The 12113-nt window shown below is 52.6% G+C and overlaps 1 protein-coding gene across 5 annotated transcripts in view; it reads right to left on the bottom strand.

The window, feature by feature from the left end:
• The window catches only part of NAV1 (neuron navigator 1), a 244319-nt gene that overhangs the window by 162943 nt on the left and 69263 nt on the right, over window positions 1–12113 (bottom strand). For all 5 annotated transcript variants that reach the window (XM_081823043.1, XM_081823041.1, XM_081823044.1 and 2 more), the window contains exons 2-3: window positions 7965–8717; window positions 3825–3928 (exon numbers count right to left, since the gene is read on the bottom strand). In XM_081823043.1, the coding sequence (XP_081679169.1) occupies window positions 3825–3928; window positions 7965–8686 (826 nt within the window). In that variant the 5' untranslated portion in view covers window positions 8687–8717. The remainder of the gene's footprint in view (window positions 1–3824; window positions 3929–7964; window positions 8718–12113) is intronic.

Genomic DNA, 12113 nt, shown 5'->3' with positions numbered 1-12113 from the left:
AAGGCAGGAGTCCTGGCTTCAATTCCCCTGCTAACGAACCAGGCAGTCGTGAACAGGTCTGTTTCTCTCTGAGCCACATCGCTCTCCATGGAAAATGAGGCCACATGTGGGTGATGGGGAAAGTTCATTAGAGCTTTGACTTCCTGTGTTCTTTGATTTTCCAAGTCATCAGTAGCCCTGGGATACTTGGATTTGGCCTGAAGCCCCCAGAAGAGCACAGGGGGCTTGCCCCACTGTGCTGGAGCCACCTAAGAGCCCTGAACAAATTCCTCTCCCAGGGAATGCAGTGACCAGACCTCTCTCCTGCCCCCCGGCGGAGGGCACACCAGGTATGCAAGTTTTCTCAGAAGGGGGACTCTATCCCTGCTCCCAAATCCACAAAACATGAAAAAACTTAATTCTGGCTTCAAGATGGAGTCGGCTCAACAAGGGAGAAGAAAGAAGGAGAAAAACAAAACAACTCCAGCATGAGGCCAAACTCTACACTGCCCCTCCTATTCTATATATATCAAGCCTTGTGTGAGAAGCAAGGCAGGGAGGAAGCTCTAGCTTGTTCCCCAGCAACACATGTGATGGTGAGAGAAAGTACCCTTCATTATGTGTCCACTTAGCACTCAGTCAAACATGCCACAAAGTGGAAGTAATTAAGGAACCTGTGTCAACCTTGGGGCGACCTTTCCCAGTCCTCCTGCACACGGCCTCACACATGTGGGCACACAGAAATGTCAGCACTGGCTTCCACTGGCTTTCCAAATTAAGATCTGATGGTGGCAACTAAGGGGAGTGTTGGCAGATGGGACCAGCACGGGGCCCTCACCAGCACAGCCAAGCGAGCCAAGAGTGCGTCAGGGCACACACACAAACACCCATGGGCTAGGTGCAGAACACCCCTGGGACATACGAAGGCCAAGTCCCAACACCGCTGTGTGGTGGCAAGTCATCGTGGGAAATTCTCTTCCTGCTCTACAAAGCTTATCCCACCTCATTTGGACTCCATTCCCAGGCAGAATAAGGAAGAAAGTAGTACAAGGCTGAGAAAGGTCTTAGTCTTCCCTGCTCCCCTCAAGGCCTCTGTCCCCCCAGATGCCTGGATGCCTGAGAGGACCATATTGGGAAGAGAACAGAAGAAAGTCTGGTTGCTCCTCATCAGCCAGCAAGAAGCAGGCCCACAGAGGATCAATGACTCCACAACCCCTGACCTTGGGTTCCTTATTCACTCTCTCAATTCACCATTTCACCAAACACTGATCAGCGGGCACTGTGCTAGGTCATGGGGAGCAAGACGGGTTCACAAACAAGAAGGAAGGATGTTTGAGCTACAAAAGAAAGCAGACCTGCCCCTTGTCGTCTACAAATTGATATGGGAATCACATGGTCAATAACTGTGCTGGGTTCTGTGAATGACACCAATATGGGATATGGTATTCTATTCTCCAAGGCACCCAAATATCCTTCTACAAATTGAGGAGCATAATGCCAGTGTCCTCCTCGTGCTAGAGGGCCTCATGTGGGCAGGACTGACTGGGCTGCCGGATCAGCTCCTACAAGGGCAGGTCACTGCCAACCGATCCTCTGGGTCAGACTCACTGGAGTGAATCTCTAGCCTATGAACTCCTTGAAACAGTTTCAGAGTCTTATTCATCTCTTTGTTTTATTTTTTTCTATAGGAATGCCATTTTAAATTATCTATCTATCTACTTATTTATGATTAAAGTAGCCTCCATGCTCAATGTGGGGCTTGAACTCATGACCCCAAGACCAAGAGTAGCATGCTCTCCTGACTGAGCCGGCCAGGTGCCCCTTATTCATCTTTTACCTTAGTGCTGAGCACAGTGTTTGGCACAAGGCAAACACTCATTGATGGTTTGTTGATTGAATGAAAGAAGAAAAGAATGAATGAATCATGTCATGCTCTGAGTGAAGTTCAGAGGTAGGGGAACAGGGCATAAAATGGAAGTCTTCCATCGTCTCCTTCTCATCTCTGTTTTCTTCAGGCTTAGAGTGCAGGTTCCCCTACAAAGCACAAGCAGACCCTAAATCTCTCTCTCCATCCAACCCGTCGGCATGCTCAGCATAGCCTTGGCCAACATGGATCGCCATGATGACTAGGGCGTGGCAGAGCAGAGGCAGTGAACCTGGTTTCTCCTCCCCAGGAGCCTTGGAGGAAGCAAGGGCTTCTCCCTTTTCTCCCACCTCCAAAGGTTCACTGGCACTCCACCTCATGGAGGAACCCAACCTGGGATCTATCGGACATGCTCAGAGCTGGCTGGTAAGGATGGTCTTCCAGCTGACGAGCCTGGGGGATTCCTAAAGTCAGGCTGCGGCAGATGCTAAAAGTGAAAGTCCTCTCCCCAGCTCATCGGATAATGATTATGAACGAGAGCCTAGTTAGGTGGAGATCATTAGACTCCCACAGTGTGGCATACCCATAAGGAAGCCATTACACTAACAAAACTGCAAATGTAAAAATAGAGCTCCACATAGTTTCCTGGTTACCACATTCTAATTCTGATGGTTTCTCAGTGCCAGTGACATTTGGTTTCCTTTGTCCCCCGCCATGCCCTGGTTCCTCTGCGGGCATACTTATTGTGGGAGGCAATGGCTCACTTTCTAGATGCCCAGGCTCCACCCCCACAAACCTCCTCTACAAGGTTTGCCATGGAGTGAGTGTTGCTTCTCTGTCTTCGGGGTCACAAAGGCCCCAAGACCACTGCTGGCGCCCAGGCTGGCAGAAGGCTCAAAGGGCCCCGCCCCCAGCCTAGAGGAACACCCAACCACCTGCACAGAGGGGACGAAGAAAGCAGGAATGGCATTCTACTGGGGTCCAATGGCATCAGGGTCAGGCTGTGTCGTACACCCGAACTTTGCCCACCGGAGCCAAGCACCGAAATGAAGCTAAGACAAAACCGCTGGACAATCTCAGGTTTGCCAAAAGCAAGCTCATCCTTTTCCTAGGACAAGCCCCCTTTGGAAACTAAAGGACAGACAGAGCTGGTGCCCTGCAGTGTGGAGTCTCGAGTACCTCTCGTGCGTACACAGTCATCCTCTAGGTATTTTTTAATGTTGCAGGAATATCAACACACACACCTAAACCCCGCTAAGAGTTTAGAATCTGACCAATCTAGGACCTGACCTATGGCACACAAGCATTCATCCATCCGCTCACCAGTCATTCAGTCAGAGACACCTGCTGAGCACCTGCCGGGGGCCAGACACTGGCCTGAGGATGCACCTGGGGACACGCAGCATCTCTGCCCCTACAGAGCATCACTGTGTTCCAGGTTTGGGGCTCTTCTTGGTAAGCCTCACATTCTGGCTCCTGAGGCTCAGGCACCAGTACGACATGCATCAGGTGATATGTTGTGACTACCGGGTGCCCCAGGGAAGGTGACAGGTGTGGGAGTGGTCCTGGGAGAGGCAGCAGCTGTGAGGCAGTTAGCCAGATGGCTCTGGGCTGCCTCGCTGGTTCCCAGCACTTCCACTGTTCATCTGGGCTTTGCTCGGAACCTGGCTCTTGGTTCTCAATCTCCCAGCTCGTTACTTTTTTTTGTCATGGCCTTGGTGACTCCCAGACCTGAGCACTGGATAAACAGGGCACCCACTGGCCACTTTCCTCTCCTGACTTGGACGTGCCCCTGGATTTGATGGACCAGCCCTGGGTTGAGCCAAGCATGGCAAAAACTCAAAGTGCAATTCACAGGCTGATGGCTCATTGTGAAGAGAAAGACCTGTCTAGCCAGGTCTCTTCTCCCACAGGGGCAGTGAGACTTCTAGTCTGGTGGCCTCCCCAGCCCAGGAGGAAGTCTTTCCTCTAGAACACTCACCTGCACAGGAGAAGCTCTCCTCAGTCCCAACAGGGCAGCCGGAGTAGCCATCAAGGACCCAGCTAGCCTGAGGGAGGGGGCCAGGTTCCTGGTCCATCTGAAGCCTGTGGGACAGAGAAGGGGTGGTCACTCATCACAGAGGTTGTCCTGGCCTCGAAGCTTCTCCAAGGGTCTAAGGATACCCCCTTGGAGCTCGGTTCTTCTCCGGTGCTGGTGCTCTACACCCCTCTGGGCTGGGCCTTCCCTGGCAAGCATGCATACATGTGTGTACTCAGCACGAAGCAGGACTTGGGCAAAGTGAGGCCAGTGGTAGGGGCAATAGGGGAACTCGTGAGGGCACTGGGATGCCTGATGCCAGTCACCCTTTGGTGTTCCACCGATCCCAGGAACACAAATCGCCCACAGGACAGAGGAAACCCAGAGTAACTCCAGGCCTTGGGTCCTGCGTCCTGCCATGATCCCTACCCTCAGGCTGTGCCTGGATTATAGCCATGTTCACACACAGAGGGAAGAGCTTCCTCTGAAGCGCAGGTCACCGACTCCTTATGAGAGCTTAGGGGGCACGCAGGCCTCCTTGGGCTTGCTCACAGTCCAGGCAGTGAGGAGGTCAGGGAAGATGGAGGGGTAGGCTCAGCTGAGGTCACAGCGACTCCCAGGAGCATAAGTCCATGCTGGGCCAGTGTGGCAGCAGGAAGGAAGGGTGAGGTCTCCGGGCACCAGCTCCCAAGTGCACGCAGACTTCTGAGCACAACCCCAACCGTACAATCGCTCCCAGGAACAAAGGCTGTGGGAGCTTTTATTATAGGCAATTACCCTGGGCTCTCAGAGCTGGCCCGCCCACCCGTCCGCCCGCTGTCTCCAGCTAAATGGACCGTTTGGCAGCTTGGCAGGAGGGGCGGGGAGAGCTGTGCAGGCAGGAGGGAAAGTTGACGTCTGGTCCTGGGGCCGGGGGCTGGGCCGGGGGACCCTGTGAGTCTCCAGTGCTACTGTGATTTGTCTTCCTCTCTCTCCAGTTTTTTCTTTTTTTCAACCCAGATGGCTGGGACTCTGGGTTCAGCTCTGCTATTAACTCACAGTGAAATGCAGAGCAAATCTCTTCTCCTCCAGGTCCCACTTCCATCATGGGATAGAAGAGATGGCCTCCAAGGCCCAGATCAGTCTGACAGTCCAGGGTTGTGTGAGGTGTTTACTGCTCCTGCGTGGCTCTCTCTAAGCCACGCAGGCAGTGTTGGGCTCTTGTGTGTCTGCAGGCCCCTGAGCTGGGGGCTTGCAATAGAGCAGGGTGGGGGGTACTCAGAGAAAGCAGGAGACCTCGTCTTGCCCTGGGGAGTGCTCGGTCTGAGGGGGTCGCTCACCATGTACTGCTGTCAATTCAATATCAGCCTGATGTTCGAGTATCAGGGGGACAAAGAAAAACTGGAGTTGGTTGGTTTCTTGGAAGAAATGAATATAGACTTGGGTTTTTGAAGGGATGCAACATACTGGTGAGAAAGCAATAGGGCATTCTACTGGGGAGAGGGAATTCTAGGTAATGTACATGTTTCACTGAATAGCATCATATAAGTAGAGCTAAGCACCGCCTGACCCAGAGCAGGTAGCAAGAACTAGCGTTAGAAATACAAATACTTTGCTGTCATGCTTGTTGGTGCCATAATTATGCTGCCAGGGTGAGTGGCGTGCACTGGCCCAGGAGCACCAAGGAAGGCAGCCTCCGTGTCTCTAACCTCAGTCGGTTCTACACTCTCATCTCTGCCTGCCTCCACCTCCCCAAACTCGGCCAGGGCCCCAGGCCTCCCCTCACTCTCCAGCCCGAATGGACAGTGTCATCTATGCTGGAAGCTGGTTAGAGGTTGAACCAGAGAGAAGAAAACCAATAACCCTACCCTCCTGACCCCACTGACTGCACCCTCCTCACTGAAGTCTGACCAAAGGCCAGCCTGAGGAGGGAAGGAGAGAACTTTTGGAAAAAGAGAACACTTGGCAGATGGAAAAAGGCAGCCCCAGGGTACTGAAGCTGTAAAGGGCTCTCTTCCAGGAGAGCAGAGGAGAATGAGGTTGAAGATCTGCGGAAACCAGCTATATGAGAGCAGAGGACCTGGAGAGAGGATTGAGAGGCATTTACGCCTTCTCTGGGGTCCAGAGAGCCGGGAGGACCAGAGGGAGGTGGTGGCGGGTCAGAGAGGAGGCAGGAGATACACATCCTTGGGAAGGACCGCACCCGGACCGCGTGGACAGAGACGGCTATGGAGGATAGGGCAGGGCAAGAGAAGGCTGGCGATCTGCTCCCTGGAGAAGCAGGTGGGGCAGGACAGGGCTGGAGATGGGGAGGGAGCACGATAACCTCTGTTTCCATGAGCAGCTGGGACTTTGCAGAAGGCCAAGGTGCCGGGGGTGGGGGCAGGAGATTTCTAAGAAAACAGGATGTCTGTGCCTTCTAGGGAGCAGATGGTAGCTCCTTGGCTATGCAACTTGCAAGGGTAGCCCAGCCTGGCCTTTGGCAGAGTGACCCGTGGCAGGCGCGCCAGGCCCCACAGGGTGTACTGGGCTCTCTTCCATCTTCCAGCGGCACCTAGGGGTGTCCCTCGTCCTAATCCGCCCTTGCCCGAACCACGGCCCTCCCTGCAACCCTAACCCAGGGCCTGAAACAGGCAAGGTCTAGGAGGTGGATGGTGAAGAAAGCTGCCCCCCCCCTCCCAGCCCCGGTTGGTACAACACATTTCCATTTCTGTTGAAATGCAAACATGCAATAAATGTTTGCTGAGTGAAGAAACACGGTTCTGTTCAAGTTACATTGAAATGTTCAAAGGAAGAAGTTCTGACCTCTGGAAAATGTCAGAGTCTAAATCTGCCAGGGGACGTGTAGGGTAGATAATGTAAAATCTTAAACAATTTAATGCCCAGACACTTTTCCCGAAGGTTGAATTCAAAATGAAGGATGTCAGGTAGAAGGAAATCAGGTAGGAGAAGAAAGCCAAAGAGTCACCAGGGAGACACTGTACTGATTGGGAAAAGGCCATTCGAAGGAAGGTCTGCCCTGCATGTGTGCTTCCTTGAGTTCTCTCACCAGCTGGAGAATCTCAGTGGAGGTCACGAGGGACAGACGGACAGACACAGACAGGAGGAGCTCCTTAGGAGAAGGAACATGGGTGAGCTGTGTGGGTGGTACATCAGGCAGAAGAGATGCTCCCAGAGGCAGGGATCACCCAAATGAGAACTTCCTTTGATCACAGTGTCAGCTAGAATTCCTGCCATGACGGGAAGCTCACTGCCTTATCAGTCATTTGTAAACCTCTCCAGTTGCTGGAAAGTTCTTCCTCCTGAGCTTCCAGTTTGTCTCAAACTGACTTCTAACCACCGTGACGCCAACTCAGTGCTCTGGAGCCGCACCAAGTAAATCTAATCCATCTTATGACATGACAGCTCTTCAAATATTTGAGAACAGCTCTCAGACCCTCTCTAACCCTCCCTTTTCCAAAGTAAACTGCTTCAGCTCCTTTAATCATTCTTCTAACGCTTGCTTGGATCCCTCACCAACCTGTTCACCTTTCTTGAAATGTGTTTTTGGGCATCGATGCCCTTTTAAAATGTGGCGTTCCTAACTGTGATACTCTAAAAGAGGCATGACCACATGGCGAATACAGTGGGACTACTGGCTTCCTGGTCCTGGGCCCCGGATGTCTCTAACTGTATAAGAGTGCCTGGAACTTTTCAGAGACCAAGTCACACTGTTGGCTTCTAGTAAAAGTGAAAGCTCCTAGTAGTTCCCCCACACCTCCACCCCCAGATGTTCTGCTGCTGCAGAGGAACCCCACCCCCCCCCGCCCTGCCGTGTCCCGGGAATGGTGTACAAGCTTTTCTAAACCCTAGATGTAAGTGGGTTTCTCCTCACACCAGCGCAGAGAAAAAGCCCAGGAAGTCAGGCTAGCCAGAGAGGTACTTAATTTGCATTTGAGCGTTTCAAAACTGTGTAACACTTAATAATTAAAATTTAGTTTACTTAATGTGGCCATTTTAGTAAAGATATTTTTATTAAAAAAATGATGTACTTGATGGACCGAGGCCCCCTCCTCTTCGGGCTGGCTGCTGGGTCCCAGCTCCATGCCTCCCTGCTTCCCTCCCCACCTGCACCCCCCAGCTCACCTGTACTGGAAGGGGGCCACTGTGGCGGTGACTGGCTGACTCTGCTGATGGCCCGAGGCGAAGCTGATGGCCCCAGGGGTGGGGGAGGGGCGTTTGCTTGGCACGGGGCTGCACCCTGGGGAGGAAGCCCCTGATACTGCCCCGGCATCAGGCTCCAAAGACCTGGGGACCCCTGAACTTCTGTAGTTTGCATCTCTTTGATCCTTTCCTGGGTAGTTAGGAAGTTTTCGACCTTCAGGAGCCCCTGGTATTTGAGTTTCTCCACGAGAGCTTGTTCGGGACGGGCTCCTGCCCCGGCTCTGGCGGACTGGAATCCCTTCTTGAGCCACCTTCTTCTTTCCCTGGGTGCCTTGTGTCTCCCCAACTCTTCTGGCCCCAGCCCAGCTGGAGAGGGCTGCTTTTGGGGTTGCCCTGGGACTGCTCCATGGGGAGCTGGAAAGGCCTTCACCACCCTCAGCTGACTCTCTCACCACCCCAGAAGCCTTGGGGGAGCCTCTCCCCCGGGAGGCCTTAGGAGAGGAGTTTCTGGAAGGACCTCCTGCCTTGCCCAGTCTTGGGGAGGCTGCACGCTGGGGGCTCAGGGCCAGGCCGGCCTGGCGTGGCCGCGGCTGGGGAGAGGCGCCCGGGGTATGAGTCCTGGTCTGGGAAGCAGCTCGAGGCACAGGGATAGAGGAGGCATAGTGGGGGCGGCTGGCAGAGTTCACGTTGGCCATCCCATTCATGGTTAGCAAGGCAGCAGTGAGGACTACTGTCCTGCAGAGAGAGGAGAGAAAAGAGGATCGTTAGGCCCTATCCCAAGCTGCTGCTCCTGAGTGTATAAAGGCGATGCCGGGGTCAGGGGAGGAGGCACAGGCATCCGGGCTGGGCATCAGGGCTCCTGGTTTCACATCCTGACTCAGTCAGTGCCTGTCTGCCTGCCTGACTCTGGGCAAACCCCATTACCTCTCTGCCCCGAAACACTGCTGTGAAGCTCATGTGTAGACACATATGTGGAAGTGCTTTGCGAACCATGATGCTCTGTACAAACGGGGTTCATTTAACTTTCCCTGACTCTGCTCCCCTCCACTGATCGGGGATAGACTCTCCTTCTCACAGCCCCTTCCTCTCAGACCCTTCCTTGTAGCCTGAGTCTAGAATCCCCTGCCCACAGTAAACCAACTCCCTTGTGCCTTCAGCCTTTTCTCTGCATGTTCCTTCCACCTGCCACTTTATCTGACAAAAGTGCCCAGGATTCCTGTCCAGTGGAATGTAATCTTCCAGATCCCACTGGGCTCAAAGGTAGAGCAGCCAATCCCGACCCCCGCAAATCATAAACTTGGAAACCTCCCCCCGACCCTAGGCTCCTGCCACCTGGCTCCTACCATTCACTGGTCCTCATTGACGCCATCTCTCCTGGTCCCTCCCCACTGTCCCTACCCCTCAGTTACGGAGATTTGGGCACTGGGCTCATAGGCTTCCTCATAGCCATTCCCTATGCACCCTCTGGCCCAGCACTCAATCCCTTCCCTCCCAGACCTTGATCCATTAATTATCCCATCCCTCTCCCGTATCTTCAACCTCTCCTCTTCTACCAGCTTCTCCTCCCCGCCATGTTAATTAATGAATTAATTGCTCTATTAATCACTTTCATTTCCAAGGGAATTTGAAGCCATTTACAAAGACACAATCAATCAATTCCAGATGGATGAAAGAGTTAAATGTATGAAATGTAGAAAACGAAACCATAAAAGAATTCGCAGAACACACGCATAAATGTTTCCATAATTTTGTTGTGGGAAAGGCCTTTGGAAGCCCCACGTCAGAGGCAGAAATTATAAAGGAAAACACTGATAGACTTCAGTGCATAAAAGTGAAAATCTCTGTATGGACACAAAAGCCCTTTTAAAAAGATTCAAGCCATCAATAAACTATGAAAATACTTACAACATATATGGGGGACAGGGGAATTCTACCAAATCAATAAGAGAAAGCAAATGCTCCACAGAATAAAGAGTAAAAGACTTGAACAAGGAATTCACAAAATAATACATATAATTGGCTAGAACCTAACAAAAACAAAAGTCCTCCTTAAAATCGAAGAGATGCAGATTAAATGTTATCATCTTTGCTATCAACTTTACTACCTTTTAGAAAAGGTATAATATCCAGTTTGGGCACAGGGCCACAGACACTGCTGTGGGAACGATGCCAGACCTAGAAATGGGTCCCGGGGAGAGGAGGAAAAATGTAGGCAAATGATTATGTACGAGGAAAATGCTCAAGTTGACTCTCTAAGGGTAAACTGGCCCTGGGTGAAGATGGAGACAAAGGACATGTGGGCAGAGAAAAGACCACCACGGTATGGCTGGTCCACCTGAGCCCACTGGGGTGTCCCCTTTCATACTGCAGAGAAAGCTGTCAGCAACTGCACGGGACTGGTTATGGCTGTTGTCAACCTTTCTCTGACCTTTGACTCTGTGGCCCAGGACCAGCTACAGGCTAAACTGTGAGAAGTCAATATAGACCTCTAAACATCGATGGATTTATAGAACTACAGTGTGAAATGACTGAGAGTCAGGGCTTAGAGGACTGTTCTGCTAACGGAGGAAATAATTTCCTCTAGGAAGAGAAATGCTCTGACCCCCTCCTCCTTTCCTCTAATTTGTACTTTAATGATTTGATGCCATTACTGGATGAACTAAAGTAGCCCCCACCTCCTCCAGCAGAGAAGGCAAAGCCATGTGTGTTCAGGTGACCACGACCAGCTTACCTCCACTTCTCCAGTGGCTGCCCATCACCTAGGCCCACAGGACGACATCCAAGGCTTGCCTGACTCCTGCCTCCTTCCCATCTGTCTCATGCCCACCTAACAGGCTGTAGACCGAAAGGACACTCTAAGTCACCCTCTGCCTGCCCACAGTCTCCCATGGAGGGCACAGTGCCCCGTCCCCAGCCCCAACTTGCCAAGGACAGCCCCACAGGAGGGCCTGAGAAGTACTTCGACAAAGAGATCCCAGAGGGTAACAGCAGTCTGCAAAATAAGAATAGGACAAAATCGAGCAACTGCAGTCAGGTGGAGAAATAGGGGGTCTTTACTATAAGGAGGAACACCATGCTTTAGCCTGGCCTCAGGATGGTAGCGAGAATTCTTCCCCAGTAGAGGTAAGAGTAGATTCACGTTGTCATCCTCCTGTCCAGCCACTGCACTAGTTATCAGCTACACGCATCAGTGACAACACCCAACAGGACCAGAGGGCTAAGAATAGACCTGATCAAAGGTGTGTGTGGTCCCTGAGCTGCTGACCTTGGCCTCCAGCACAGAGCTGAGCCACGCACTGGCCAACTGAACGAATCAGCTGACCACCCATGAGAAGGTCCTAAGACCACCGACCCACTACAGCTCGCACCCCTGAGACTTCAGCATTCCCACGGTCAATCCCTCCACTGGCACAGTACCACCCAGGCCACTCCTGCCTCTCCCCTTAGGCCTAGTCCCATCAAACCCCAGTGTGGGGACCATGGCCATGTAGGCACCCCCGCCCACCCCCTCCAGGAGATATGTCTGTGATAGAACCCAGAACTGCATCTTGGTGCTGCCTGCAGCTCTCCTGTGAACTGCTCCCCTACCCACATTGTAGTGCTCAGGGATCCCCCCAAGAGCCCAACTCACCTACACTGTCCTCAAAGCATCCCCAGGCTCCCCTTGGCCAGGCTCTCCCAGGCCCTACATCTAGGACTGGCCAGATTTCCAGCCAAGAGAGCCTTAAGGCCGAGGAAGCTGCTTCGACTTCACTTGCCAATGGAGCAGATGCAGTTGCTGCTTTAACTGGATCATCATTTTTTCAAAAGCTCGATGGGAAGAGGATTTAAAAACATTCCTGTGGTAGGATCACAGGAGTCCCATCCCTCCCTCTTCACTACAGCTGGGAGGCCCTGCTCTCTCCTCCTCCCCAGAGGATAGCCCTCACCTAGACCAGGAGCAGCATGCACACAGGAGGTGATGACCATCCCAGGTGGAAGTCTGGAAGAATCAGACCACCTTTGGGGTGATGGAGGAGGGATCCCCAAACACAGTGTTCTCTGAGCCTGGTGGGAAAGGGGCACAAAGGAGCCTTCCTGGTTTGCCTTTAAAGTGGGAACTCACAGGGGCTCAGGATCTTTACAGAGATC

This window comes from Leptonychotes weddellii, chromosome 6 (genome assembly GCF_054177405.1).
Source record: "Leptonychotes weddellii isolate Sample4059 chromosome 6, ASM5417740v2, whole genome shotgun sequence".
NCBI lineage: Eukaryota > Metazoa > Chordata > Mammalia > Carnivora > Phocidae > Leptonychotes > Leptonychotes weddellii.
This window is presented reverse-complemented; position numbering and strand designations above follow the sequence as displayed.